Source organism: Eriocheir sinensis, chromosome 9 (genome assembly GCF_024679095.1).
Source record: "Eriocheir sinensis breed Jianghai 21 chromosome 9, ASM2467909v1, whole genome shotgun sequence".
NCBI lineage: Eukaryota > Metazoa > Arthropoda > Malacostraca > Decapoda > Varunidae > Eriocheir > Eriocheir sinensis.
Window position 1 is genome coordinate 20039566 of NC_066517.1, and position 27773 is coordinate 20067338.

At 45.0% G+C, this 27773-nt stretch overlaps 1 protein-coding gene across 1 annotated transcript; it reads right to left on the reverse strand.

Annotated features, from left to right (window-relative positions):
• Window positions 1-150: 150 nt before the first annotated feature.
• Window positions 151-27733, reverse strand: LOC126996298 (trichohyalin-like). Its single transcript, XM_050856676.1, has 7 exons — window positions 27678-27733; window positions 13189-14330; window positions 10737-10840; window positions 9935-10066; window positions 6992-7169; window positions 6172-6397; window positions 151-5586 (listed from the first exon to the last, which is right to left on the reverse strand). The coding sequence occupies exons 1-7, from the start codon at window positions 27690-27692 to the stop codon at window positions 778-780; spliced, it is 6606 nt and encodes a 2201-aa protein (XP_050712633.1). The 5' UTR covers window positions 27693-27733; the 3' UTR covers window positions 151-777.
• Between the last annotated feature and the right edge of the window lie 40 nt (window positions 27734-27773).

The window sequence follows — 27773 nt, forward strand, 5'->3', positions numbered from 1 at the left end:
CTGCCTTTATTTTAGAGTGGGTGAGTGGGTTGGGAGAATAAAAAGGGGAGAACAACATTTCGCTTTTCTTTAATTAAAATTATGTACATACTCTGCTCTACAGACGCATTACAGTACAATACACGCAATAAAATAAATAATATTGAGAGAGAGAGAGAACGATACAAGTCACGTAATACACACATACAGAGAACGTCTACTCATCAGAAATAATTATATGGACATGAGAGTCTGAGTATTTGCTTTTCCTATCGTGTTTTCTTCATACATTTCACTTTTTTTCACCGTATAACACATAAAAAAGCTTTTGGACACTATTTTCAAGACCATTCCTTTATTCCTGAATAAACTCATACAAGAAGTCTAGTTATTAGAATCACAAATATACATACAGACACACACGTAAATCAACTACATCGCTTGTCTGTATACACATACATAAACAGTAACATAATTACACCAATGAGTGAATAAATAAATACAACAATAAACTAGTTAATAAGTAAATGAGCTATTCCTTGATGAAGGCAAACTGACGGGTGTACCTCTGTAGATGTCTTTACAATTACAGACCGATATGTACCAATTTAGCTGTCCCTTTCACGCAGCTGACCGAAGTGTACTCCATGTAACCTTGGACTTTACAATCCCAAATGACTAAAGTGTTCCCCATGTAGGTAAGCTTGTATATGCACCTGACCGAAGTGTACCCTTTATGTCAAGCTTTCATTCACAGCTAACCGAAGTACAGGCTTGTTGGTGCCCTTTTATTCAGAGCTAACCGATGTGTGGTACAGTTGGAGTCCTTTCACTCACTCCTGCCCTTCCTGCGGAGCTCTTGGCGTTGTAGATGGTGGGTGGCGGAAAGTTTCTAGTTATCGCTCTCTGGTTGGCCGGTCGGGGTTCACTTGGCGGTCTGTCTGGTTGGGTAATAACTTTTTCGTGTATCGTCAACGGTTCTGGGTTGGCTCTGTGGCTTAACCTGTCTTGGGGGGTGTTCCTTGTGCCTGTTCCTCTTCCTGTTGTTCTATGGAGGGTCGTGCGGGTGGCAGACGGGTGTTCCTGTTTATGGGAAGGAGGAGCACTGTTTAGTATTCTTAAAGGATCTGTAAGCCCTCTGTTGTTTGGTATGCGTGTAGGTTGGTTTCCTTGTCCTGTTCTTGTTGCCGTTCTGTGGTGAGTCGTCCCACGGGTTATAGTCGAGGTTCTCTGTGTTTGTGAAGGCATTTTCAATTCTTTATCAGGTTGTTTGGTATGTTCTCTGTTGTTTAGTCCGCGTGAAGGTTGGTTTTCTTGTTCCTTTCTTGGCGTCGTTCTGTGGTGAGTCGTCGCACGGGTTGTAGTCGGGGGTCTCTGTGTTTGTAAAGGCATTCTCTCTTGTATTTCTGGTTGATTGATATTCTCTCTGTGGGTTAGTACGATCTCTTTCTTCTTTAGTCTTTGCGTAGAAGTGTCTTCACTACCTCTGCTTATTATCTCCGGGGGAGGCCTACCGCTGTGGGATTTCTCTCCTGGGGGTCTTCTGTGCACGAGGGAGATGTACGAGGGGCTCCCTTGGGTGTTTCCTGAGGTGCTAGAGGCGTCCTGAGGCAGCGGGCGACGGAGAACGATCTTACCGCGAGAACGAAGCCGAGGGAATCTGCGAATCACAAGCGGCTGCGGACCTTTCCTATTGCGTTGTCTTGTACCTCTACCTTCGTTCTCTTCTTCGTCTTCCTCATCCTCACCCTTTTCCTCATCCTCATCTTCATCCTCTTCCTCATCTTCATCCTCTTCCTCTTCCTCATCAGATTCCTCACTACTGCTGCTGCTATCCTCCTCGTCATCGTCTAGGTTCTCCACGTGTCTCGAAAGCAGAGTCACGAATCTGTCACTCTGCGGCTCGTCCAGGTCACTCACGAAGCCAGAGAGGGAGTCCGTAAGGCGCGTGGGTTGCAGGTTCTCGAGCTGTCCCAAGTTCGGGATGAAGGAGGATGGGATTCTGATGTGGCCCATTAGCTTCTCATCATCCTCGTTCTCCGTGATGAAGGGGAGGAAGAGCAGCATCTCATCATCGTCTTCATCACTTCCTTCCTCATTTTCATCTGCTTCTCCTTCCTCTTCCTTCTCCTCATCATCATAGTTATCTTCATTCTCTTCGTGTTTTCCTTGGGTTAGTAAAGTGTCCAGTCTCGTGCTTTTCCGTGGATGGCCTCGAAGAACGATGAACAGAGGATGTCGCCTTGTGCTGCTACTCTCCTCGCTGTCCTCCTCGCTTTTCTCCTCATCCTCCTCTTCATCGTCTTCCTCGTCATTTTCCTCTTCTTCTTCATCCTCCTCCTCCTCCTTTTCTTCTTCTTGTTCTCTCTCCTCTCCCTCCTCTTCTTCCTCCTCTTCCTCACCCTCTGTCTCTTCCTTGTCTTCTCCCTCTTCCTCCTCCTCCTCTTCCTCCTCCTCCTCCTCCTCCCCTTCCTCTTTCTTCTTTTCTTCTTCGTCCATCATCTCTTCACCTTCACTGGTCGTCGCTGGGTGTTTGTCTTCCACCGTCACTTCAGAAGTCCCACAATTCTCACACGTGGTCGCCTTCTCGCCCTTTGGCTCCTTGACGCCCGCAGAGATCCTGAAGAAGTCGAGGAAGCGGGCGTTGGGCCTCTCTGTGGTATGGCCAGGGTAGGAGAGGCCGCCTGAGGGAGTTGGGTATTGGTAAGATTCCTTAGTGCTCTCTGGTTCTTTCTCATCGTCTTCTTCATCCTCTTCTTCTTCTTCTTCTTCTTTTTCTTCTTCTTCTTCTTCTTCATCTTCTTTTCCTCCTTCTTCTTCTTCTCCTTCTTCTTCTCCTTCTCCTTCTTCCTCCTCCTCCTCCTCCTCCTCCTCCTCCTCCTCCTCCTCCTCGTCGTCGTCGTCGTCCTCCTCTGACTCATTTTCATCTTCCGAAGAATCTTCCTCTGATGATGAACCTTCTGAAGAATCCTCCTCTGAAGAAGAATCTTCTTTTGAAGTAGAATCTTCATCATCACCTTCATCATCATCCTCTTCCTCCTTCTCTTCATCTCCATCTTCTTCTTCATCCTTTTCTTCTTCTTTTTCCTCTTCTTCTGTTTCTCTTTCCTCCGCATCCTCTTCTGCACCTGCCTCCTCGTGATCTTCCTCCTCTTCCTCCTCCTCCTGTTCTTCTTCCACCTCATCTCCTTCCTGTTCTCCGTCACCTTCGCCTTCCTTTTCAACCTTGCGTGTGGCCGTCGGTATCTTGAAGAAGTCCAAGAGTGACATCCTTGGCTGCTCCTCCTTCTCGTCGTCCACCTCTGACTCATTTTCATCTTCTGAAGAATCTTCCTCTGATGAAGAACCTTCTGAAGAATCCTCCTCTGAAGAGGAATCTTCCTCTGAAGCAGAATCTTCATCATCATCATCTTCATCATCCTCTTCCTCCTCCTCCTCCCCATCTTCTTCATTTTCTTCTTCTTCTTCTTCTTCTTCTTCTTCTTCTTCTTCTTCTTCCTCTTCTTCTTTTTCTTCTTCCTCCACATCCTCTTCTGCACCTGCCTCCTCGTGATCTTCCTTTTCCTCCTCCTCCTCCTCCTGTTCCTCTTCCACCTCATCTCCTTCCTGTTCTCCGTCACCTTCGCCTTCCTTTTCAACCTTGCGTGTGGCCGTCGGTATCTTGAAGAAGTCCAAGAGTGACATCCTTGGCTCCTCCTCCTCCTCGTTGTCCACCTCTGACTCATTTTCATCTTCTGAAGAATCTTCCTCTGATGAAGAACCTTCTGAAGAATCCTCCTCTGAAGAGGAATCTTCTTCTGAAGCAGAATCTTCATCATCATCTTCATCTTCATCATCCTCTTCCTCCTCCTCCTCCCCATCTTCTTCATCTTCTTCTTCTTCTTCTTTTCCTTCCACCTCTTCTTCCTCTTCTTCCTCTTCTTCTTCTTCTTCTTCTTCTTCTTCTTCCTCTTCTTTTTCTTCTTCCTCCGCATCCTCTTCTGCACCTTCCTCTTCGTGATCTTCCACCTCCTCCCCCTCCTCCTTTTCTTTTTCCACCTCATCTCCTTCCTGTTCTCCGTCACCTTCGCCTTCTTTTTCAACCTTGCGTGTGGCCGTCGGTATCTTGAAGAAATCCAAGAGTGACATCCTTGGCTGCTCCTCTTCCTCTTGACTGACATCGAAGTTAAATGGGCCATAGGAAGGAGGGCGGTAGGAGTAGCCCTTCTGCTCGTCTTCCTCCTCACTCGATTGTTTCCTCCTGAAGAAGGGGTGTCTGTAGTTATCTTCTTCCGAGGAGGACGAGTCTTCCTCTTCCTCCTCTTCCCCGCCAGACTTTTGCCTCCTATTGAAATACGAGAAGGGACCGTCCTCCTCCGATGAAGAAGAGTCATCGTCATCATCATCCTCTTCTGATTCCTCATCTTCATCTTCCTCCTCTTCTTCGTCCTCTTCTTCATCGCCATCTTCTTCAGCGTCCTCTTCTTCGTCCTCCTCTTCCTCACCGTCTCCCTCTTCCTTCTCTTCCTCACCGTCTCCCTCTTCTTCTTCCTCCTCTTCCTCACCGTCTCCCTCTTCTTCTTCCTCCTCTTCCTCACCGTCTCCCTCTACTTCTTCCTCCTCTTCCTCACCGTCTCCCTCTTCTTCTTCCTCTTCCTCACCGTCTCCCTCTTCTTCTTCCTCCTCTTCCTCACCGTCTCCCTCTTCTTCCTCCTCTTCCTCACCGTCTCCCTCTTTTTCTTCCTCTTCCTCTTCCTCCTCCTCGTCATTGTCAACTTCGTTTTCCTCTTCTTGATCTTTCTCTTCCTCCTCATCCCCCTCTTCTGCTTCTTCCTGTCCATCTACTTCATTATCTTCCTCTTCTTTGTCCTCTCCTTCTCCCTCTTCCTTTTCTTCGCCCACTTCTTCATTCTCTTCTTCACCCTCTCCTTCACCCTCTTCTTCCTCTTCTTTGTCTTCTCCTTCTCCCTCTTCCTCTTCTTCGCCCTCTTCTTCATTCTCTTCTTCACCTTCTTCTTCACCCTCTCCTTCACCCTCTTCTTCCTCTTCCTCTTCTTGGCCCTCTCCTTCACCATCTTCCTCTTCTTCATCATCACCCTCACCTTCACCTTCATCATCATTTTCTTCTCCGTCTTCTTCCTCCTCATCATCATCACCTTCCTCTTCTGAAGACTCCTCTTCATCTTCCTCTGAAGAGTCCTCTTCCGAAGATGAAGAACCTTGTTCATCAGAATCTTCGTCCTCTTCTTCTTCTTCCTCTTCCTCCTCCTCTTCACCTCCTTCCTCCTCGTCTTCGTCTTCTTCCTCCTTTTCGTCTTCCTCCTCCTCTTCGTCTTCCTCCTCCTCCTTCTCCTCCTCCTCCTCCTTCTCCTCCTCCTCCTCCTCCTCCTCCTCCTCCTCCTCCTCCTCCTCCTCCTCCTCCTCCTTCTCCTCCTTCTCCTCCGCCTCTTCTTCTTTCACCTCCTCTTCTACCTCTTCCTCCTCCTCCTCCTCCTCCTCCTCCTCCTCCTCCTCCTCCTCCTCCTCCTCCTCCTCCTCCTCCTCCTCCTCCTCCTCCTCCTCCTCCTTCTCTTCCCCTTCCTCCTCTTCCTTTTCCTCCTCTTCCTTTACCTCCTCTTCCTCCTCCTCCTCCTCTCCATCTTCCTCCTTCTCCTCTTCTTCGTTTTCCTCATTCTCTTCTTCGTCTTCCTGCTTCTCCCCTTCCTCGTTTTCCTCCTCCTCCTCCTCCTCCTCCTCCTCCTCCTCCTCGTTCTCTTCCTCCTCGTTCTCATCTTCATCCTCATTTTCATCCTCATCCTCTTCTTCTGAATCCTCTTCTGCAGAATCTTCTTCTGATGAGTCTTCTTCTGAAGATGAGGATTCCTCTTCAGATGATTCCTCTTCATCACCATCCTCCTCCTCTTCTTTCTTTGTATCTTCATCTTCTTCCCCATCCTCTCCTTCTTTGTGTTGCTCGTCATCTTCTCCCTCTTCCTCCTCCTCCTCCTCTTCCTCCTCTCCCTCAGCCTTCTTCGCAGAGTCTCCGTGTCGTGTGGCCGTCGGTATCTTGAAGAAGTCCACTAATGATATTCTTGGCTCCTCCTGCTCCTCCTTTACCATTTCTTCTTTCTTCCCCTCCTTTCCTCCTCTCTCCTGTTCTTTCTCTTGGCGTCTGCGATGGTAGGACCCAAAGTGATCTGAACCGTATCCTTCATCTTCCTCCTTTTGCCTAACATTGAAGTCCAAAATTGAGGTCCTTGGGCGCTCCTTTTCCTTCTGCTTCGTCCTGTAGTCCCAGAGTCCTGTCGAAGGAGGACGGTAGGAGTAGCCCTTCCGCTCGTCTTTTTCCTCTTCCTCACTCGACTGTTTCCTCCTGAAGAATGGGTGTCTGTAGTCATCTTCTTCCGAGGAGGACGAGTCCTCCTCTTCTTCCTCTTCCTCGCCAGACTTTTGCCTCCTCCTGTTTAAGTACCACGAATAGGAACCATCCTCCTCCGATGAAGAAGAGTCATCGTCATCATCATCCTCTTCTGACTCCTCGTCCTCATCTTCGTCATCGTTTGAGTCTTCGTCTTCGTCCTCCTCTTCTTCTTCATCCTCTTCCTCATTCTCTTCCTCCTCTTCCTCCTCACCTTCACCTTCCTCCTCCTCACCTTCACCTTCCTCCTCCTCACCTTCCTTTTCCTCCTCACCTTCCCCTTCCTCCTCCTCATCTTCCTTTTCCTCCTCACCTTCCCCTTCCTCCTCACCTTCCCCTTCCTCCTCCTCATCTTCCTTTTCCTCCTCACCTTCCTCTTCCTCCTCACCTTCACCTTCCTCCTCCTCACCTTCCTCTTCCTCCTCACCTTCCCCTGCATCACCTTCCTCTTCCTCTTCTTTTTCCCCTTCTTCCTCATGCTCTTCGTCCAGTTCTTCGTCCTCTTCCTCACCCACTCCTTCATCTTCTTCCTCTCTTTCCTCATCCTCTTCCTCTTCGTTGTCACCTCCCTCATCCTGAGCTCCTGCCTCACCCTCCTCTTCCTTTGCCTCCCCTGCCTCGCCCTCTGCCACAAACATGCTCCAGTGGTTCCCTGTCGGCACCGTGAAGAAGCTGTGCCCAAGGGTCTTGGTCTTGATGATTTCCTCATCCCTCGTCCCCCCACCCACACTCTCCGCCATCTTGTTGAACGGACCGAAGATGTGCAGCCGCTCGCCCTCCTCCTCCTTTTCTTCCATCCGGGGGGTTAGGCCGCCTAGGGGAGGCGGGTAGCTGTAGCCTGGGGACGGTTGTGTATCTTCTTGTTTTTCTTCGTCTTCTTCTTCTTCATCTTCATCTTGCTCTTCTTCTTCTTTTTCTTCTTCCTCCTCGCCGTCGTTGTCATTGTCGTCGCCCTCCTCTTCTATAGAGGATGAATCTTCTGAAGACGAAGATTCTTCTTCCGAAGACGGAGATCCTTCTTCTGATGAAGATTCTTCCTCCGAAGAGGAAGAGTCGCTTTCACTTTTATCATCTTCTTCGTCTTCTTCTTCTTCTTCTTCTCCTTCTTCTTCTTCTTCTTCTTCTTCTTCTTTTTCTTCTTCTTCTCCTTTTTCTTCTTCTTCTCCTTCTTCTTCTTCTTCTACTTCTTCTTCTTCTTCCCCTTCTTCTTCTTCTTCTTCTTCATCTTCTTTTTCTTCTTCTTCTTCTTCTTCTTCTTCTTCTTCTTCTTCTTCTTCTTCCTCTTGTTCATCTGTTTCTCCTTCCTCTTCACCATCCTGTTTTTCTTCTTCATCCCCTTCTTTTTCTTCTTCTTCTTCTTCTTCTTCTTCTTTCTCTTGTTCATCTGTTTCTCCTTCCTCTTCACCATTCTGTTTTTCTTCTTCATCCCCTTCTTCTTCTTCTTCTTCTTCTTTTTCTTCTTCTTCACCATCCTGTTTTTCTTCCTCATCCCCTTCTTCTTCTTCTTCTTCTTCTTCTTCTTTTTCTTCTTCTTCACCATCCTGTTTTTCTTCCTCATCCCCTTCTTCTTCTTCTTCTTCTTCTTCTTCTTCTTCTTCTTCTTCTTCTTCTTCTTCCTCTTCTTCTTCTTCATCTTCTCCTTCTTCTGAATCCTCCTCTTCTGATGAATCCTCTTCTGAAGATGAAGATCCATCCTCCTCTTCCTCTGAGTCTTCCTCATCATGCTCCTCCTCTTCATCATCTTCATCCTCCTCCTCCTCATCATCATCCATATCTTCTTCCTCTTGCCCTTCTTTCTCTTTTTGGTCTTCCTCATCTTCCTCTTGTCCTGCTTCCTCTTCCTCGCCGCCCTCTTCCTCTTCCTCTTTCGCCTCTTCCTTTATCTTAGGTCTCAGTGTTGACGTCGGTATCTTGAAGAAGTCTAACAGAGAAATCCTTTGGGCTTCCTCCTCCTCCTCTAACTCTTCTTCCTCCTCCTTCTCCTCCTCCTCCTCCTCCTCCTCCTCTTCCTCCTCTTCATCTATGTCTTTCTTCTCCTCCTCTTCCTCTTCCTCGTCTCCCTTATGGCGGTATCCAAAGCGACTTGTTCCGGTCTCCTTCCTTCGCTCTTCCTCCACCTTCTGCGGGTTCCAGCGCCCGAATACGGGAGAGAAGTAGGAGTAACCTCGAGCCCGGCCTGCCAGCACCTTATCTTCCTCGTCCTCCTCTGATTCTTTTTGTTTCCTCCTGAAGAATGAATGTCTGTCTTTTTCTTCCTTTTCATCCTCCTCTGAATCTTTTTGTCTCCTGAAAAATGAATGTCTGCCTCTTTCTTCCTTCTCTTCATCTTCCTTTGATTCTTTTTGTTTCCTTCCGAAGAATGAATATCTGTCTCTTTCTTCCTCCTCTTCATCTTCCTTTGATTCTTTTTGTTTCCTTCCGAAGAATGAATGTCTGTCTCTTTCTTCCTCCTCTTCATCTTCCTCTGATTCTTTTTGTTTCCTTCTGAAGAATGAATGTCTGCCTCTTTCTTCCTCCTCTTCATCTTCCTCTGATTCTTTTTGTTTCCTTCCGAAGAATGAATGTCTGCCTCTTTCTTTCTCCTCTTCATCTTCCTCTGATTCTTTTTGTTTCCTTCCGAAGAATGAATGTCTATCTTTCTCTTCCTTATCTTCATCTTCCTCTGAGGAAGACGAGTCTTCTTCTTTCTCTTCCTGGCCAGACTTTTGCCTCCTCAAGGAAGGTCGCCTGTTGTAGTACCACGAGAAGGGACCGTCTTCCTCCGATGAAGAAGAGTCATCCTCATCATCATCCTCTTCTGACTCCTCGTCTTCGTCCTCTTCTTCGTCCTCATCCTCCTTTTCTCCCTCTTCATTTTCCTCATCCTCTTTCTTTTTTTCATTCTCGTTTTCATTCTCCTTCCCTCTTCTAATATGATGTTCCTCTTCGTCGGTCTCCTCCTTGTCTTTCCTCCTCGCCCCAAACCTTTGCCGTGACCGTGAACGCCCGCGGGGCCTCTGAGCGCGGGAGTCTGTTATCCTTGTCCTGCCTGGCCGCTCTCTGCTGCTCTTGATCTTCGGGATGTCAAAGAAGCTGTGCAGGGGAAGCATAAACTCCTCCTCGTCATCCTTCATAGATAAGCCGAAGAAGGGGAAGGCTGGAGGGCTCCCATCACCTCTCTTTCCATCCTTACCCTCATCCTCCACCACCTCGTACACAAAAACTGAAGGAGTGTCACTGGTCTTGTGTCTCCTTGAGGATGTAGGCTTGACCTCACCTTTCTCTTCCTCCTCTTCCTCCTTCTCTTCTTCTTTCTTTAGCGTAAAAGGAATTTGGTAGAAACCTTCCTCCTGGTTTCTGTTCCTTCCCAAACGGTCCTCCTTCCTGCCTGGTCTTCCTGAATCTCTTGAAGGGCTGGCTAGGGAGGAGGAGAAGGAGGACGAGCGTCCAAAGGGAGGTAGTCTCTCAACATCCTCCCTGGACAGTCCTCGAGGCTTGCCAAAGATCATGTGGAAGAGGTCGTTGTTGAAGGGGTGGACGTCTTTGTGGTCGGTGATCATGAAGTGCGAGAAGGGATCGAACTCCTTTTCCGGTGAGGACCTTGAAGAGTGTTGACGTTGATTTTGTTGTCGTTGTCGTTGTTGGTTCTGGTGGTGTTGCCGCCTCCTCGTCTGTTCCTGTGTTCCTCGTCCCTTCTGCTGTGTCCTTGCATTTTCTCTACCGCCGTCACGTCTGTCAAAAGAAAGGGGGATGAGTGTTTGTTAGTTACTTGCCAGTCTGGTTAGTTACCGTACTTCTCCCTGCCTGGATTGCTGTGCTTCAGTCTCAAGAAATAGGTGATGTCCACTTGCGCTCCTGACTTTTTATCTATCCACTGAACTTGCTTTTGTAATCTGTCAGTCTATATATTTACCATCACTTTTGCCTGTTTTATCTCTCCTCTGAAATGTCCCTTTCACTTGTATTTTCCTTATCAGTATAATCTAACTTCATTTTTGCCTATCATCTATCCACTGAGCTGTTACCCTTAATCGATCTGTCAATGCGTATATGTCTACCTTCATTTTTGCTTTTCTATCTGTCCAATGAAATGTACCTATCTATCTATCTAATTACGTATACATCTGTCTATCTATCCATCTGTCAAACTATCTACCTATCTACCTTTCTGCCTATCTATCTATCTTCAACAAGTCATCTTCATCATCATTATCTACCTGGACGAATGCGGTGAGATGCGATGACGATACACAGGTGACGGAGGACGACTTTCCTCCTTAGTTATCTTCCTACCAAACTCCTCTTCTTCCTCCTTTTCCTCCTCCTCCTTCTTGTCCTCTTCCTTCTCTTTCACCCACCAAGGCTTGACCGTGGCCGCTGCATATTGGAAGAAGGAAGAAACCTTGGGTGGAGAGGTGGAGGTGGCCTGGGGAGGTGTGGGGATTGGATGGGGGGCTGCTGGGGATGGGGAAGGGGCTGCAGGGGTAGGGAGGGGTGGCTTGGGGGCTAAAACAGGGATAGGAGGGATAGAGGTTGGGGTGGGATAGGTGGTGGTGGTGATGGTTGGGGTTTTGGATGTAAAGGATCTGAAGGGCATTGAAGGGATCGAGTCGACGGGCTTGTCTTCCTCTTCCTCCTTCTTCTCTTGCTCTTCCTTTTCGTTTTCCTGTGAGGTTATTTTCTTGAAGGGGAAAGTGTTGAAGTATCTCGAGAATGAGTCATCTTCTTCTGAGGAGGAGGAATCGTCTTCGTCATCTTCATCATCTTCTTTCTCCTCTTCACCTTCCTCCTCCATTTCATCTTCCTCCTCCTCGTTTTCAGTTTCAGCTTCTTCATCCTCTTCCTTCGCCTCCTCGTCTTCCTCCTCTTCTTCTTTCCCTTCCGTCCCTTCTTCTACCTGTATCCCTTCATCCTCTTCCTCTTCCTCGTCCGCTTTGGGAAGGGACAAACCAGGGATGTCTGACACGTATCCTTCGTCCTCTTTCCCTTGTTTTTGAGGATCCCAGGGACCAAAGGCGGGAGGAAGGTAGGAGAGGCTCGGGAAGAAATTCACCTCCTCTTTCTCTCCCTCTTCGTCTTCCTCACTAGAAGATGAAGGTGACTGAAAGTGCCATGCGAAGGGACTGTATTCCTCTGAGGAGCTTGAGTCTTCGTCTGAGTCCTCTTCGTCTGAGTCCTCATCTTCATCTTCATCTTCCTCCTCTTCGTCATCATCTTCTTCTTCTTCTTCTTCTTCTTCTTCTCCTTCTTCTTCTTCTTCTTCTTCTTCTTCTTCTTCTTCTTCTTCTTCATCTTCTTCTTCGTTTTCTTCCCCACCTTCGTTTTCTTCTCCCTCTTCTTCGTCTTCCTTTTCTTCCTCCTTCTCTCCTTCTTCTTCTCCCTTCCCTTCTTCTTCCTCCTCCTGCTTCTTCTGTCTCGCTGTTGGTATATTGAAGAAGTCTAGCAAGGAAAGTCTTTGTTGCTCCTCATCTTCCTCTTCTTCTTCCTCTTCCTCTTCCTCTTCTTCTTGCTCTTCCTCGTCTTCATTGTCTCCTGTTCCCTCTTCCTCTGCATCTCCTTCCTCGTCTTTATTTTCGCTCTCTTCTTCCTCTCCTTCTTGGGCCTCCTCTTCTCCTTCATCCTCTCCTTGTATTCCCTCTTCTTCCTCTTCTTTCTCCTTCCCCTTCTCCTCTTCCTCATCCCCCTTCTCCTCTTTCACTACCTTATTCCTCTGGGTGGCTGTTGGGATCTTAAAGAAGTCTAATAAGGAAGACTCAGTTGTCTCCTCCTCCTCCTCCTCCTCCTCCTCCTCCTTCTCCTTCTCCTTCTCCTTCTCCTCCTCCTCCTCCTCCTCCTCCTCCTCCTCCTCCTCCTCCTCCTCCTCCTCTTCCTCCACCTCCTCCTCCTCCTCCTCCTCCACCTCCTCCTCCTCCTTCTCTTTCACGACCTTATTCCTCTGGGTGGCTGTTGGGATCTTAAAGAAGTCCGATAAGGAAGACTCAGTTGTCTCCTCCTCCTCCTCCTTCTCCTCTTCCTCCTCCTCCTCCTCCTCCTTCTCCTTCTCCTCCTTCTCCTCCTTCTCCTTCTCCTCCTCCTCCTCCTCCTCCTCTTCCTCCTCCTTCTCCTCCTCCTCCACCTCCTCCTCCTCCTTCTCTTTCACTACCTTATTCCTCTGGGTGGCTGTTGGGATCTTAAAGAAGTCCAATAAGGAAGACTCAGTTGTCTCCTCCTCCTCCTCCTCCTCCTCCTCCTCCTCCTCCTCCTCCTCCTCCTCCTCCTACTCCTCTTCCTCCTCCTCCTCCTCCTCCTCCTCCTCCTCCTCCTTCTCTTTCACTACCTTATTCCTCTGGGTGGCTGTTGGGATCTTAAAGAAGTCCAATAAGGAAGACTCAGTTGTCTCCTCCTCCTCCTCCTCCTCTTCCTCTTCCTCTTCCTCTTCCTCCTCCTCCTCCTCTTCCTCCTCCTCCTCCTCCTCCTCCTCCTCCTCCTCGTCTTCTTCTGAGGAGGAAGAGTCCTCATCAGACTCTTCTTCCTCGTCTTTTTCTTCTTCTTCTTCTTCTTCTTCTTCTTCTTCTTCTTCTTCTTCTTCTTCTCCTCCTTCTCCTTTTTCTTCTCCTTCTCCTTTTTCTTCTCCTTCTTCTTCTTCTTCTTCTCCTCCTTCTTCTTCCTCTTCTTCTCCTTCTTTTTCCTCTTGGCCTTCCTCTTCCTCTTCTTGGCCTTCATTTTCTTGTTCTTCATCCCCCTCTTGGTCCTCCTCTACTCCCTTCACTTCTTCCTCCTCCTCCTCCTCCGCCTCTTCCTCCTCCTCCTCCTCCATCCCTTCCTCCTTGGTCCTGCTCCTCTGCGTCGTGGTCGGTATTTTGAAGAAGTCCAACAAAGAGATCTCGTGCTCCTCTTCTTCGTCCTCCGTCCAGCCGCGCAGATCAAGAGCCTCCCCTTTCTTGGGCCCACGAGAGGGAGTGATTGAAGCTCCCTCTTCCCCTTTATCCTCCCCCCCTCCCTCTTGTCGTCTTAAGGATGGTGATGGGTAAGAGTAGCCGGTGAAGGAACCTCCATCTTCTTCCGAGGAGGAGGACGAGTCTTCTTCCTCCTCATTATCTTCGTTCGTTTTTGAAAATGGAAGTTTGTTAAAGTATTTTGAGAATGGATCCTCGTCTTCACTATCCTCTTCGTCCTCTTCTGATGATGAGGAATCTTCATCATCTTCGTCATCATCATCATCCTCCTCTTCATCCTCTTCCTCTTCTTCCTCTTCTTCCTCTTTTTCCTCTTCATCGTCCATCTCCTCCTCAGCCGTGTTCTCATCGTCACTCGCCTCCTTGTTCCCACGGGAGGATAACCCAAAGTGTCTACGCCCTTGTCTCTCTTGATTTCTTATTGTCTTCTGAGGATCCCAGCGTCCCGAAGAAGGAGTCCTGTGAGAGTATCTTGATGATGATATCCTTCCCACTGTCTTTTCCCTCTCTTCCTCCTCCTCATCCTCATCCTCCTCCTCCTCCTCCTCCTTTTCCACTTCGGAGCCCTGTGGTCTTGAGAAGGGAAGCTTGTTGTAGTATCTTGAGAAGGGGTCGTTTTCTTCAGAGGTCGGCGCGCTCCTGAAGTCTTCAAAGTCCTCCGTCTCCTTAGAGTTACCGATAAAGTAAGAGTATCTGTCGAAGGCCCTGAACTCCGGAACGGAATGCGACAGCCCGGGTCTTCTTCGCAGTTTTGAAACTCCTCCGGCGGTTTCATCTGCTCCAGCTCCTATGTCTCCTTGTCCTTCTTTTCCTCCTGCAGCGGTACCGAAGGAATGGTTGAAGGGCGTAAGGGAGTACTCAAAGGAGGCCTCGGAGGACCTAACGTGGCCGGCTGAGGTGTTGTGGTCGTGCTCGGGCTCCGCGGAATCGTCGTGGCCCGGGTGCTGGTGGTCCGCGTGGATGTGGTAGGGAGGCAGGGCGGGCAGGTCATCATCATCATCGGGCGTCGCCACCACCGCTCCCGCCGCCGCCAGCAGGGTGGCCGCCCACAGCAGCCGCTCCTGAAGAAGGCACGGGAAAGTGATGAAGGGGGGGGTTGTTGTTAGTGTTGAATGTTGTTGTTGGTGATTGTGGTAGTAGTGTTGGTTTTGGTGTTTTTGTTATTGTTATTGTTGATAGTATGGTTAGTAGTGTTGTTGGTGTCGTTGTTGTTCTTATTGGTGGTTAAGGTGGTGGTGGTGTATAGTGTTTGTGTACTCGGTTCGTCTTTTCTGTCTTCTCTTGTCTATAGTCGACCTGTCTTTACTCTCCTCCTCCTCCATCTTCTCCACCTCTACCTCCTCTTCCTCCTCCTCCTCCTTCTCCTTCTGCCATCTATCGCTGTCAGTCCATCTCCTCTTTCCTTCTCTCCTCTAGTCCTCTCTCCTTCTCGTCTTCCACCTCTCTTCATCCTCCTCCTCTGGCTGTCCGCGGCGCTGGTGACACACTACCGAGAGAGCCACGCCCTTCATGACCCGGCCATTCAGTAATTCATTAGGCAGGCGATCTTTGCTGACCCGCACAACCGGCCTCTAGAAAGTTGCTGACAGGCGCTGCGCAGAAAACCGGTCATTATTTTTTTCTTCCTCTCTAGAATGATGATAACAAGTATAATATGGCTAAAATGTGCGATCTTATGTATTGTGTGTGTGTGTGTGTGTGTGTGTGTGTGTGTGTGTGTGTGCGTGAGTGTGTGTATGTGTGTGTGTGTGTGTGTGTGTGTGTGTGTGTGTGTGTGTGTGTTATAGCGTAGAAAGTATGTAACTAACCGGTACTGCTAATTGAGTTCGTAATATTTCCCCTTCTCTAGATAGCTTTAAATGATATGCTTCAGTGTATCCTCCCATTCTTCATTGCATTGTTAATCTATTCTTTAAACTTCATGTAGAGTGTTTGTGCATCAAGAGAAAAAGTGGCTTATATGTACTCCCCTTCTCTAGATAACGTCAAATATTATGTTAAAAGTTCTCTTGTTCTTCTTCGTTGGATTATCAATATTTTGTTTTGCTTTGTAGACTTGAGTGTCTATGCATCAAGAGAGAAAGTGGCTGACCCGTACTCCCCTTCTCCAAATAGCGTCAAATAATATGATTAAATGTATTCTCTTATTCTTCTTCGTTGGATAATCAGTATATTTTTAACGTTGTGTTGAGTGTTAATGCATCAAGATAAAGGAAATGGCTGACATGTACTTCCCTTCTCTAGATAACGTCAAATCGTACGGTTAAATGTATTCTCTCATTCTTCATTGCAATATTAACCTATTTTTTTAATGTTATGTAGAGTGTTAATCCACCAAGACGTAGAAAAGTGACCGGTTAATACTCTCCTTCTCCCCTTTTCTAAATAGCGTCAAATAATATGGTAAATTTTCTTCTTTTTTATCATTATTAGGTTATTTTGCAGGTGTTTTTATGTTTCGACACAGCAAGTGGCTGACCTGTGCTGTGGGCTGCTTAGATTTTTTCTCTTCCTTGGTTAATGTCAGGCAATAGGTCTAAGTTTGTCGTCTTAGATGTTACTGAATGATTCAATTATTTGGAAGTGTTGCAATAGGTGTGTTTTTCTTCTACTCCAGGTAGTGTTAAAAGTCGTATGGTTAAATGCACTCTTTCTTTTTTTTAGTTTGGTTGTTAGTTTGTTTACTAGTTAGGTTATTAATCAGAATATTAGTAGGATTATGTTTATCCTTTACTTCTGCAGCTAATGTCAAATGGTATAATTAAATGCGTGTCTTTTTTCTTTTTACGAGTACATAACCGGATTATTAATCAAGTTAATAGCTTGATTAATAGTTATCGTATCAGTTGAGTTTCTAGTCGGATAATTAGTCTTTTTTCTTCTTCAGGTAATGTCATATGGTATAGATAGTTCATATTCTTTTCTTTGGATATTTAGGGGCTTTGTAATGTCTTAATGCAACGATGTGTAGAAAGTGATTCCCTGGGCATGTTGAGTGTATGCATTGCTCTCGTCTTATCAGCGAGGTCAGGCAACATTATTTTAGGCCACTGATTAATGAGTGACTGCTTGGGAGTACCAGATCTTGCTGGCATTTTTCTATTTTGTCTTTTGTTTGATTCACTTTTTTAGTCCAATACTCTTTCTTCAGTTATTTTGTTCTTCCATCCGGGGATAACGTTCACTAAGATGGTTGTTTTGTTTCTTTTCAACTGAATTAGATGTGTGTGTGTGTGTGTGTGTGTGTGTGTGTGTGTGTGTGTGTGTGTGTGTGTGTGTGTGTGTGTGTGTGTGTGTGTGTGTGTGTGTGTGTGTGTTTACCGGTTAGACATAATAATATACATACATAGAGATAATAAAGGGTCCGGTTTGTGGTCTAGCGGTCTGATTTTTTACAGTGATACTTTTTTTATTGAGTTCCTTCATGCTTGGCTGCTTATTTAGACTCGAAGCTGCATTCCGAGTTATAATTAATTGATAAACTTTACCTATGTGATGAGAGAGAGAGAGTGTGGGGGGGCTGAGCAAGTGAAGATTAGAAGTAGAAGAAAACAGAGAGAAAGAATGAATGTAGGAGGAAAAGAGGGGGGGTTAAATGGAAGGAAATAAACGAAAAAAATAAAGAGTGGGCAAACACACACACACACACACACACACACACACACACACACACACACACACACACACACACACACACACACACACACACACACAACTGGTTTCTCTCACATTATTATTGCCCGGTCAAGTCAGTTAATCGTCTCTATCTCTGCTTCTTTGTACTTTTAACCTTTGATGTAGCAGATGAAGTTGGAAGGGATCGGTGTGTATCTAATGTGTGGTTACTTTTTTTATGACGAGAGAGAGAGAGAGAGAGAGAGAGAGAGAGAGAGAGAGAGAGAGGGTAAAAATATCAACATTATTTCATCACAACCTCGTATTTTCTTATCACATTTCTGAGTATTGGACGGACCCAAGCCTGTACGAGAGAGTGACATGTCATATTACGACAGCCGCCTCCGAGTCTTGTTAGCACATTGCACAAGGTGTTGACAACGTAGGAGAACAGGTAGAAGGGGCTGCACGGGAAAACAGGAGTGGGCAAAAGGGCATGACAGGTGGGACGGGGAGACGAAGGGATGAAGAAACGTTAGAAGAAGTAGTAGAAGATTGCTCAAGGGAGTGAATAAATTAGGAAAGTAATGGAGTAAGAAAAAGAGGTAAGGGAAAGTTTAAGGAGGGAAAGAGTTGGTCAGTAAAAGGAGAAGTAGAAGAGGATTGCTAAAAGGAGTTAAGAAATTCGGAAAATAAAGGAATAAGAAAAAAAAGAGATGAGGGAAGAATGTTAGAAAGGAAAGGTTGGTTAGTAAAATAAGTAGAAGAGGATGATTAGTATAAAGATAAAGAGGAGGGAAGAATTTAGGAAAGTAAGAGAGTTAGAGAGAGAAAAAGGGAAGTCTTAGGAAGGAAGGGATTTGGAAACAAGGAGTAGGGAGAAGGAGGAGGAGAAGAATTAGAAGAGAATAACTGATAAGGAAAACTAAATGAGAGGGAGGAATTTAGAAAAGTAAAGAAACAGGAAAAAGAGAAAAAAAAGAGTATTAGGAGGGAATGGGCTGGAAATGAGTGGTCAGGAAAAGGTGAAGAAGTAGAAGATAATGAATGGGAAAAAATAGAGAAAAAAGAAGTTAGGAAAGTAGAGGGGTAAGAAAGAAAGAAAACGGGATAGTAGGAGGAAAATGGTTGAAAACAAAAATTCATGACAAGGGAGAAGAAGGAGGAGAAAGAGGATTGGATAAAGAAGAGGGAAGAGCTTAGGAAGGTAAAGGAGGAAGAAAGAGATAAGGGAAAGACTACAGATAGGAAGAAAAGGAAGGAAGCTGAAAGGAAAAGGGGAAAGGGAAGGTAAGAGAAAGGAGGCATAAGAGGGAGAAAGGAAGCAAGGGAGGGAGGGTAAAAGAGAGAGGATGGGAGGCATGGAAGGTGAAAGGGAAGAAAACCCAAAAGAAAGATGGAAAAAGAAAGATAAGAGGAAGGAATATTCAGAGGGAGAAAGGAAGGAAGGGAGGGAGGGTAAAAGAGAGGAAGGTAAGAGGGAAGGAAGGAAAACAGAAAAAAAAGTGGCCAGGTGAGAGAGAGTTCGAAGGGGGGAAAGGGGCCTAAGGGGTCACTTGCATTACCTGGACGACTTGGTGACCTCTTTAACAGGTGACCTAAGGGGGAAGGGGGAGGGAGGAGAGTAAAGGGGGAGAGGGCAACAAATCTTATGCATTGCGAGAACTTATTTACCTCCCCGCCTCCCGTTTCTCTCCTCGTCCTCCTTCTCCTCCTCCTCCTTCTCCTCTCCCTCCTCTCCTTCAGTCCTAACGCTCCACCAAGGTTACAAACGTGGTGGTGGTGGTGGTGGATGTTGTTGTGTCCAGTCATTTACCTCTCTCCCTACTTCCCTCCCATCCTCCTCCTCCTCCTCCTCCTCTTCCTCCTCCTCCCGTCAAGGTTATTAAGGTGACGGTGTGCTCTTACCTTTTCTCCCTCACTCCTTTCCTCCCTCCCTCCCTCCCTCCCCAACAAGCTTCCATCCTCCTCCTCCTCTCCTTTTCGCCTCTTCCCTCTCCTTTCTCCTGGCTTTCTTTCCTCTTCTATCACTCTCTTACCCTCCCTTCCTACCTTCCTATATCGTTCTCACTTTCACTCCTAGCCTCCCACCCCCTACTCCTTACCTCTAACTATCTATCTATCCATCTGTCTGTCCAGGTGTTTAGACATGTCCCTGCTGAACTACCTTGACCTCAGGTGAGAGAGAGAGAGAGAGAGAGAGAGAGAGAGAGAGAGAGAGAGAGAGCAGTTAAAGTTGCGTGTTCGTTGTGTTAGTCAAGTTTTTCATATCTCATATTGCATATGTTCTTTTCTTATCTACTTTTATTTTTATTATTATTATTATTATTATTATTATTATTATTATTATTATTATTTATATTATCATTGTTATTATTATTATTTTTACTGTTATCATTATTATTATTATTATTATTATTATTATTATTATTATTATTATTATTATTATTATTACTATTATTATTATAATTATTTATATTATCATTGTTATTATTATTATTATTATTGTTATTATTATTATTATTATTATTGTTGTCGTTGTTTTACGGTTGATTTTTTTTTCAAAGTCGTCGTTTTTAATTATGCTGATGAATTCGTGTAATCATCATTTCTTTTATCGCATTCCTAATATGTGTTAATTAGAACAAGCAAGTCACGAAACCGACACCAGGCCACGCCTCCCGCATACCTCAACCGCACACCTTTACCTTAGATAACGCAAGATTAACAGTTAGAGCCCAGTTAATCTTATCTAACTTTACCTGACCTTACCTAACCAATTAACCTTCATTGTGTAGACTCGAACCCTGGGCCAACTTCTCCTCATCTCGGCTCTTTTTAACTAACGTAACCAAACCTAACTGGACCCAACTTTACCTTCCACTCTTTTCATTGTTAGACAGCGCAACATAATGATGACAATAACCAATAAACCATGATCATTAATACACGGGTCAACGCTGATGTTTCACCATGCACAGTCTAAGCTAATCCAGCCTAACTTTATTATATGGACTCAGCTTAGGTAAAAAATGACACCTGAAGAAACTAATCAATCAATATTTGGTATTTGCATAGATTTAAATGTAAGGGAAATTAATCTACTACTGTATGTGTGTGTGTGTGTGTGTGTGTGTGTGTGTGTGTGTGTGTGTGTGTGTGTGTGTGTGTGTGTGTGTGTGTGCGTGCCATGCTGTAGGTCACCTCGCCTGGACAGGGGGCGTGGCAGTCAGCTGGCGACCCCAATGTTGTGTTCAGTTTTTGCCTACCTGCATCTTTTCCCCTCCTCCGCGGCCTCAACCTCCTCCCCTCCTCAACCCCCTTCTCCAATTCCTTCTTCTCCCTCCTCTCCTCTCTCTCTTACTTGTCCATCTCCTAAACTCTTTCTCCTCCTTTTCCTTCACCTTCACTTTTGCCTCCTTAGACTCGTTTTCCTTCTCCTCTTGCTTCACTTTCTCCATCTGTCTTAGTATTTGCTTTCTCTTCTTTCTCCTTTTCTAACTCTTATCCTCAGCTTCTCATCTTGCTTGTCTTTCTCCTCCTGGTTGTTGTCTCTTCTCCTTATCTTCTTCCTCCTCCTCATCATCATCATCATAGCCATCACCATCACCATCATTATCATTATTATCATCATCACCATCACCATCATTCTCCTCCTCCTCCTCCTCCTCCTCCTCCTCCTCCTCCTCTTCCACCGTCATTTGAATTTACATTCTCGCACTGCACTTTTTACTCCACTCAGTAATGGAGGATGGGAGAAAGGGCAAGAAGAAGAGAGGGAGGAAGAGGAAGAAGAGAGGGAAGATGGGAAAGATGCTCTGATTACCTGAGGGAGGTATGGAGCAAGAGAGAGAGAGAGAGAGAGAGAGAGAGAGAGAGAGAGAGAGAGAGAGAGAGAGATTACACAGTGACTTGCATCATTTCCCGTCTTATTACACACACACACACACACACACACACACACACACACACACACACACATTGTTTCCTCACCAACGTCTTCTTTCACATTAGGTCATCGTTTTCATAACACACTCGACTTTTTTTATCGCTAAAGAAGGCAAAACAAAGACGTAAAAGGAAAATAAGGTCGGTACTATCAGACGCTTCCTCCTCTCACATCAACTATTTCCAAAAGTCAAAGAAGGTATCAGTCGGGTACTAATGAGTGTACAGAAGTAGGGGCAAACTGCCACCGGGGTCATTGGACCTCCCCCCGCAAATGTCCAAAGCTCCTACGAAAGCCTTGTCAAATATGTGTGCTTGGGCGAGGAAATGTTCAAGAATATGCCCCTAAGTCACCACCAAGATGCCCCTCCTGTAAAAGAGATTAGAGGAAAACGCATGAAAAGGTCAAATTTAGGGTCAAATTCTTCCACATTTCGTCCTCTCATCATACCTCTTTGATAAACCTCTCTTAGAAATTGTGATTGAGGCTTTATTGGGTGACTATATGACCTTAGTGGTAGTTTGACAAGGTTAGGTGTGGTGGTCAAATGGGTTAAAGGGTCAAGCCATGGAAGTGAAAAGCCAGGGTAAGGCGGTTCAAGTCCCAGGAAAGGTATTAGATCTTAAGCAACGAGTCGCAATCCCCAAAACAGCGATCCATTATGAAAATAGGTTAAAGCTTTCAAGAGAAACATGAAGAGGCAGTTTGACAAAACTTTCCACCATGAACGTGGAAAACACTCATGACGAATCAACTAACCTTCTTTGTGACCTTTGAAAATAGTTGACGTGAGCGCCTGAAGCGTTTGATAATCCGGAGTTTAGTTACATAATAAGACGAAGATGAAGAAGAGTATTGTGGCAAGGTTTATGCCCTATGAACGTGGAAAACACTCATGAGGAATCAACTAACCTTCATAATGGCCTTTGGAAGTAGTTGCCGTGAGACCTGAAGCTTTTGAGAATCCAGGGTTTAGTTACATAACATTCACGCCTGCTTTAACGATTTCGGAGACAAATATTGAAGGTTATACAAATCTTGCGAAGAATAAAAATGCCTGCTACTTTTTCCTCTTAAAAAGAAAATATCACCATCATTATCTTCATTCATTACTGCTCTACTACAATGCAAAGACTTTCCACTAACGTTCTACACCTCTCTGGTTTATGTATGCACAGTAAAAAAATTCATTAATCCGAATAGCATATGACCCGCACCTTTCCAAATTAACGTTGTTTTTCAGACTTCAACTAGATTCGTGGATAGGTCGTTTTAGGTTAACAAGAACTACCCGTGTATGAGACATGACCGGACTCTTGCTGACCCCTTATGGTCTTGTGTGCTTGTATTGTTATGAATATTTCTGCTCTTATATTTTACAACTTAATTAACCCCGCTATTTTCTTATCTTTCTCTAAGTCGCCTTGTATTAATTTATGACTGCTTTTAGCCTCCATAATGTTTACTTTTTCTTTTTTTTAAGATTATTTTTAGCCAAATCAGCTTTTTTTAATTTATTCTGAACTTGCTTTTATTATGGTCACTCAGCTGTTCAGTGTTATTTAGCGATTTTTTTTCTCTCTCTCTCTCTCTCTCTCTCTCTCTCTCTCTCTCTCTCTCTCTCTCTCTCTCTCTCTCTCTCTCTCTCTCTCTCTCTCTCTCTCTCTCTCTCTCTCTCTCTCTCTCTCTCTCTCTCTCTCTCTCTCTCTCTCTCTCTCTCTCTCTCTCTCTCTCTCTTTATTTTTTTTTATTTAAACATAGGCACATGTATAATATTTACATACCCAAAGGTGCACTGTCGTGTGCTGCCTATTCAAAGGGCAGAATAAAATCTATATAAAAAAATAACTACATAAACTATAAAATAAATATATATATACTATAAAAAAATTTAAAAAACATACAATACAGAATATATGTGAGCGCACTGCACACTACACTCGTGTCACTGCTCCACCACGAGTCTCTCTCTCTCTCTCTCTCTCTCTCTCTCTCTCTCTCTCTCTCTCTCTCTCTCTCTCTCTCTCTCTCTCTCTCTCTCTCTCTCTCTCTCTCTCTCTCTCTCTCTCTCTCTCTCTCTCTCTCTCTCTCTCTCTCTCTCTCTCTCTCTCTCTCTCTCTCTCTCTCTCTCCACACACACACACACACACACACACACACACACACACACACACACACACACCATACTATTTTTTTACCTAACCAATGACCTTTACTGTTTTTATTTACTTGATCACTCCATTTTTTCCCTTACCCTGCAGTCTAGTGTTATTTAGTTTTTCCTCTTAGTGCTCACACATGATTATTTCTCGATATTTTTTTATTAAGCCATTTTTTTCTCTTCATCTCTCTCTCCAACCTCTTTCCTTTTTCATTCTCACACTGATTTGTTTACTGGGCATTATTTTTCACCCGTAAATCATAGCATAACCTCGATAAGTCACTCTTCTCTCTCGCTACGTTCTTTCTTTTCCCATCCGTCTCTTCGTCTTGACATTCTGAAGAGGGAAAACAGCGCGTCGAGACTGATTGGAAAAAGCTGTAGGTTGGAGTACTTTTTTTTTCCTGTGCAATGAAGAGAAAGAACAAAGAAGAATGACGTGGTACACACAGACGCCCCAAGAGAAGAGAAAAGAAGTAAAGAAAAAATGAAAAGGAATTAAAAGAAAGAAGATGAAGGGACAGGAAAGGAAAAGAGAACAGAGCAGAACAACATAAGAGATGAAAAGAAAAGAGAAAAGAAGAAAAATAGAAAGGAAACAAAGAAAGCAAAAGGGCAGAGAAGAGAAGAGGAGTAAGTACGTGGTAGGAAGAGTAATGGACATAGAAGAGTGACCTATTTTTAAGCCTTTTGGCAGCACTAAAGTTGTGTGCCTCTCTCCGTCTGGTATTCGGTAATCTGTTTGCGAAGAAGTATTGACCTGGTGAACTACTAGTAAGGCGCGACCTTTACTTTGAGGACCCCCGTGGCATTAGATTAGCACAGCATCCGTGGCCAAAGTAAAATTACCTTCACTTCACATAATGTACACGCACGTCCACTGATAACACCCTCACCTCGCCCACACATACATACACATACGTACACATAACATCATCTTCACTTCACATACACACACACCTTATTATCTTACCAAACCAATAACCAAATACATATACACGCACGTCTACTAACAACATATAAATTTCATACATACACATACACACACATACACATAGCATCATCTTCACTTCACAAACACATATATACACTTCCATTAATCACTTTCATTGGCATACTTACACGCCCTCTTATACAACATATTCGTTTGGCTTACCCATATACCCACACCTTCCCATTTTGCAATACCCTCATCTCACTTATACAAACACACCTGTCCACCTATTATACTAAGGGGATATAAGAGATTGTATTTGAATAAGAGTCAAATCAATCAGTGGTCACCTTGCCCCACATCCCTCGCCTCACCGCCCCGCGACAGGCCTATATACATTAGTCCCCATTGATCCAGGCCAACAGCTTCCGACCAGGGGCAGAAAAAGTGAGCGAGTGACCTCTGCTGAGAAAAACTGGCACAGATAGTGGAGTTCAGTTATGGAAGGTGATGTTTGTGGTGATGGTGGGGGTGGTGATGGTTTTTGTAATGATGGTGGTGTGGTGGTGGTGGTTTGGTGTAATGATAATAATGATGGTGTGTGCGTGTGTGTGTGTGTGTGTGTGTGTGTGTGTGTGTGTGTGTGTGTGTGTGTGTGTGTAAGTTTTTCCTGCTCGCACGTACACACACACACACACACACACACACACACACACACACACACACACACACACACATATTATGGGAGGAAAAGCAAAGGTTGACAACAAGAATGAGGGAAAGTTAGCTGTAAATGGTGTGAGAAAGCGAAAGTGAGCGAGAGAACAGGAAACTGGTGAGAGAGAGAGAAGCAATGAAAAGCGTGAAAGACCAATCATTGAAGAGCATGTTGTGTCACCGTGATTTCGTCTAACGTGTTGTGTGTGTGTGTGTGTGTGTGTGTGTGAGGTAGACGCCTAAACCTGTTCTGCTTATATTCATTACCTGACCCGATGCAACGCCTCACCTGCCTGTCTCAGGTAACGTGGCTTGCGGGGACATTGACTGGCCTAACGTGACGGCACACACACACACACACACACACACACACACACACACACACACACACACACACACACACACACACACATACATGCATGCCATACAAAAATTAATTTCCTAAACTTTTTGAGACACGTGGATAATAATGATAGTAATGATGAAAAAAACAATAACAGTAACACCAATAATAATGATGATAATAATTGTAGCAGGAAAGTGGTAAAATAATTATAATTTCACTAATAACAGAAAACAAAGACTCTGATATCATAACAACACCCTAATCACGAACACGCCCGCTCATTTTCATTTCTTCTCAGTGAAAGTTCGTGGGAAAACTGTTCTGAATCCAACCTTGCCATTTTCCGTCTATAATTCATCGCTGCCAAGGCACTGCCACTGGTACGATCTGCCCTTCATCAGGAAAACAACTTGAGAAAAAGTACTATACCTAACTCGACACAGATTCGGTAACAAATCACGCGCAAGAGAATGATAACTTTAAGGGGTGTGTAAAGGCATGAAAAACAGATGGAGAAAAACAGATGGACGTCAGAAAAAGAGATCAGACTTCCTTGCTACGCCGGGCAAAACTCGGAGCATATCGCAGTAAAAAGCTCATTCAGAACTAGTCTCGATACTGTTAAACTAAAGTATCACATTAAGAAAACTACACACACACACACACACACACACACACACACACACACACACACACACACACACACACACACACACATACAGGCACACACACACACACGCTCACGCAGCAATCAATCATATATAAGAAGTGAAAACAATAAAAAATCAATAATAGTAATAAATTAAATCACATACTTTGCTGCGGAAAAAAAATATATCGTGAGAGGATAGTGCTACACCAGACCTTATAGAGTTCCTTTAGAGGCAGGCACACAGGCAGAGATAGTAAGGAATCACGTCAAAGAGAGGTGAGAATGATGTGGGGAAAAAAATATGACGCAGGTACAAAAAATATCGTCGACAGGTGAATAAGTCCTGCTAGAAAGGTAACATGTGCCAGGTTTTTTTTTTTTTTTTTTTTTTTTGTGTGTGTGTGTGTGTGTGTGTGTGTGAAAGACAGTTAGTGGGTGTGTTTTTTCATTCCTCTCTCTCTCTCTCTCTCTCTCTCTCTCTCTCTCTCTCTCTCTCTCTCTCTCTCTCTCTCTCTCTCTCTCTCTCTCTCTCTCTCTCTCTCTCTCTCTCTCTCTCTCTCTCTCTCTCTCTCTCTCTCTCTCTCTCTCTCTCTCTCTCTCTCTCTCTCTCTCTCTCTCTCTCTCTCTCTCTCTCTCTCTATCTATCTATCTATCTATCTATCTGCCTATTTATCTTTACCTTTCTATCTAGTATTTTTCTCTCTATCTATGTATCTGCATTCTTTTCCTTTTCAGACAGACAAAAACAGCTTTCCTCGCTTATGGTGGTTTGTTGGGGTGTACATTTCACTCTTTGACTCGGCTTTCAGTATCAACACTTAATTATTAACAGAACGCGAACCATAAATAGATGACACATTGTGGCCACATCACCAAATGAGACATTCTTTTTTTCAGTTTTTTTTCTTTTTTTTCATCTCGTTTTCTTTTTTTTTTTTTTTTTTTAGGAGCAGCTAATTGAGATGACCTTTTTTGTATTCCTTTCGTTTACCTCTTCTTAAGCGTCTTCACCGTACCAAAAGAAATCGGATCATTCATATGGGGTATATTTCTGATTTCTTTATTTTGAGATCATTTTTATATCTTCTTTTGGTAAACTTTTGTTCTTTCGTGTCCATTCTTTTCTCAAAGTGAGTTGATAACATCTAAATGAGTCACCACCAAAACGCACGGGCTGTATTTTTAAACTTAATGCATACCGTTGACAGGAACATGATTAATCGAGTAGACGAAGCATGTCACCACATCACTATCACCAACTCCATAGTCACCACTACACACGCATCACCATCACATCACAACACAGCACGGGGACACGGGGACTCCCAGGGGTGGGTCTTCTTCTTGAGACGGACACTGAGTCCTCGCACGTGGCAGGACCCTCGACTGTCATCCTTTGAGGATATCCTTCACTACAGGCGATAGGTGTTGAGGCGGCGCTTTGGTCACTGATAAAGACGACACAACAGTTCCCAGGCGCGACTTTCGGTCAGTTTCAGTCACTAAGAAGTCTGTTGAAATGTTCCCATACCCGTGTTTCAGTCCGTTTCAGTCATTAGTCTGTTAACAGGTTCTCATGCGCGTTGCAGTCACTGTTGCCGTCATAAGTTTCAAGATGCATGTTTCAGTTATTCCTTCCCTTCAGCAAGCTCCCAGTCTCGTGTTTCACTCACTCGTCTGATCCCAGGCGCTTGTATCAGTTCCTTTTTTTATGTTTCTGTCGCTTGTCTCCGTTAACAGGTTACTGACCCGTGTTTTAGTCATTTATCTGTCAACAGGGTCCTGAAGCATGTTACAACCACTTATCTCTGTTAACAGTTTCACAAACTCGTGTCACAGTCATTCATTCTGGTTCCTACATTCCCAGGCGCCTGTTTCAGTCCCTCGTCTCTGTTGACAGGTTATCGGATGGGTTTCAGTCACTCTTCCCAATTAATATGTTAATTCCGGCATGTTTTAGTCCGTTTCTGTGTATGGGTGTCCGGTTCGTCTTTTGGTCCCTCGTCGTCGTGTCAGCACGGCACGGCCACGTACCCAGGACGGCTTCATGCTTGCTTGCGCGCAGGCTAGAGGACGGGCGGGGACTGAGGGGTCAGACCCCTCGCAGCGCTGCGCTCTGCCGCAGCGACT

Coding starts and splice junctions, on each gene's coding strand:
- LOC126996298 (XM_050856676.1), bottom strand. Junction 10,067..10,736: donor CCTCCACCTCTCCACCCAAG/GTTTCTTCCTTC, acceptor TTCTTTTGACAG/ACGTGACGGCGGTAGAGAAA. Junction 6,398..6,991: donor ACAGGGAACCACTGGAGCAT/GTTTGTGGCAGA, acceptor GTACTTAAACAG/GAGGAGGCAAAAGTCTGGCG.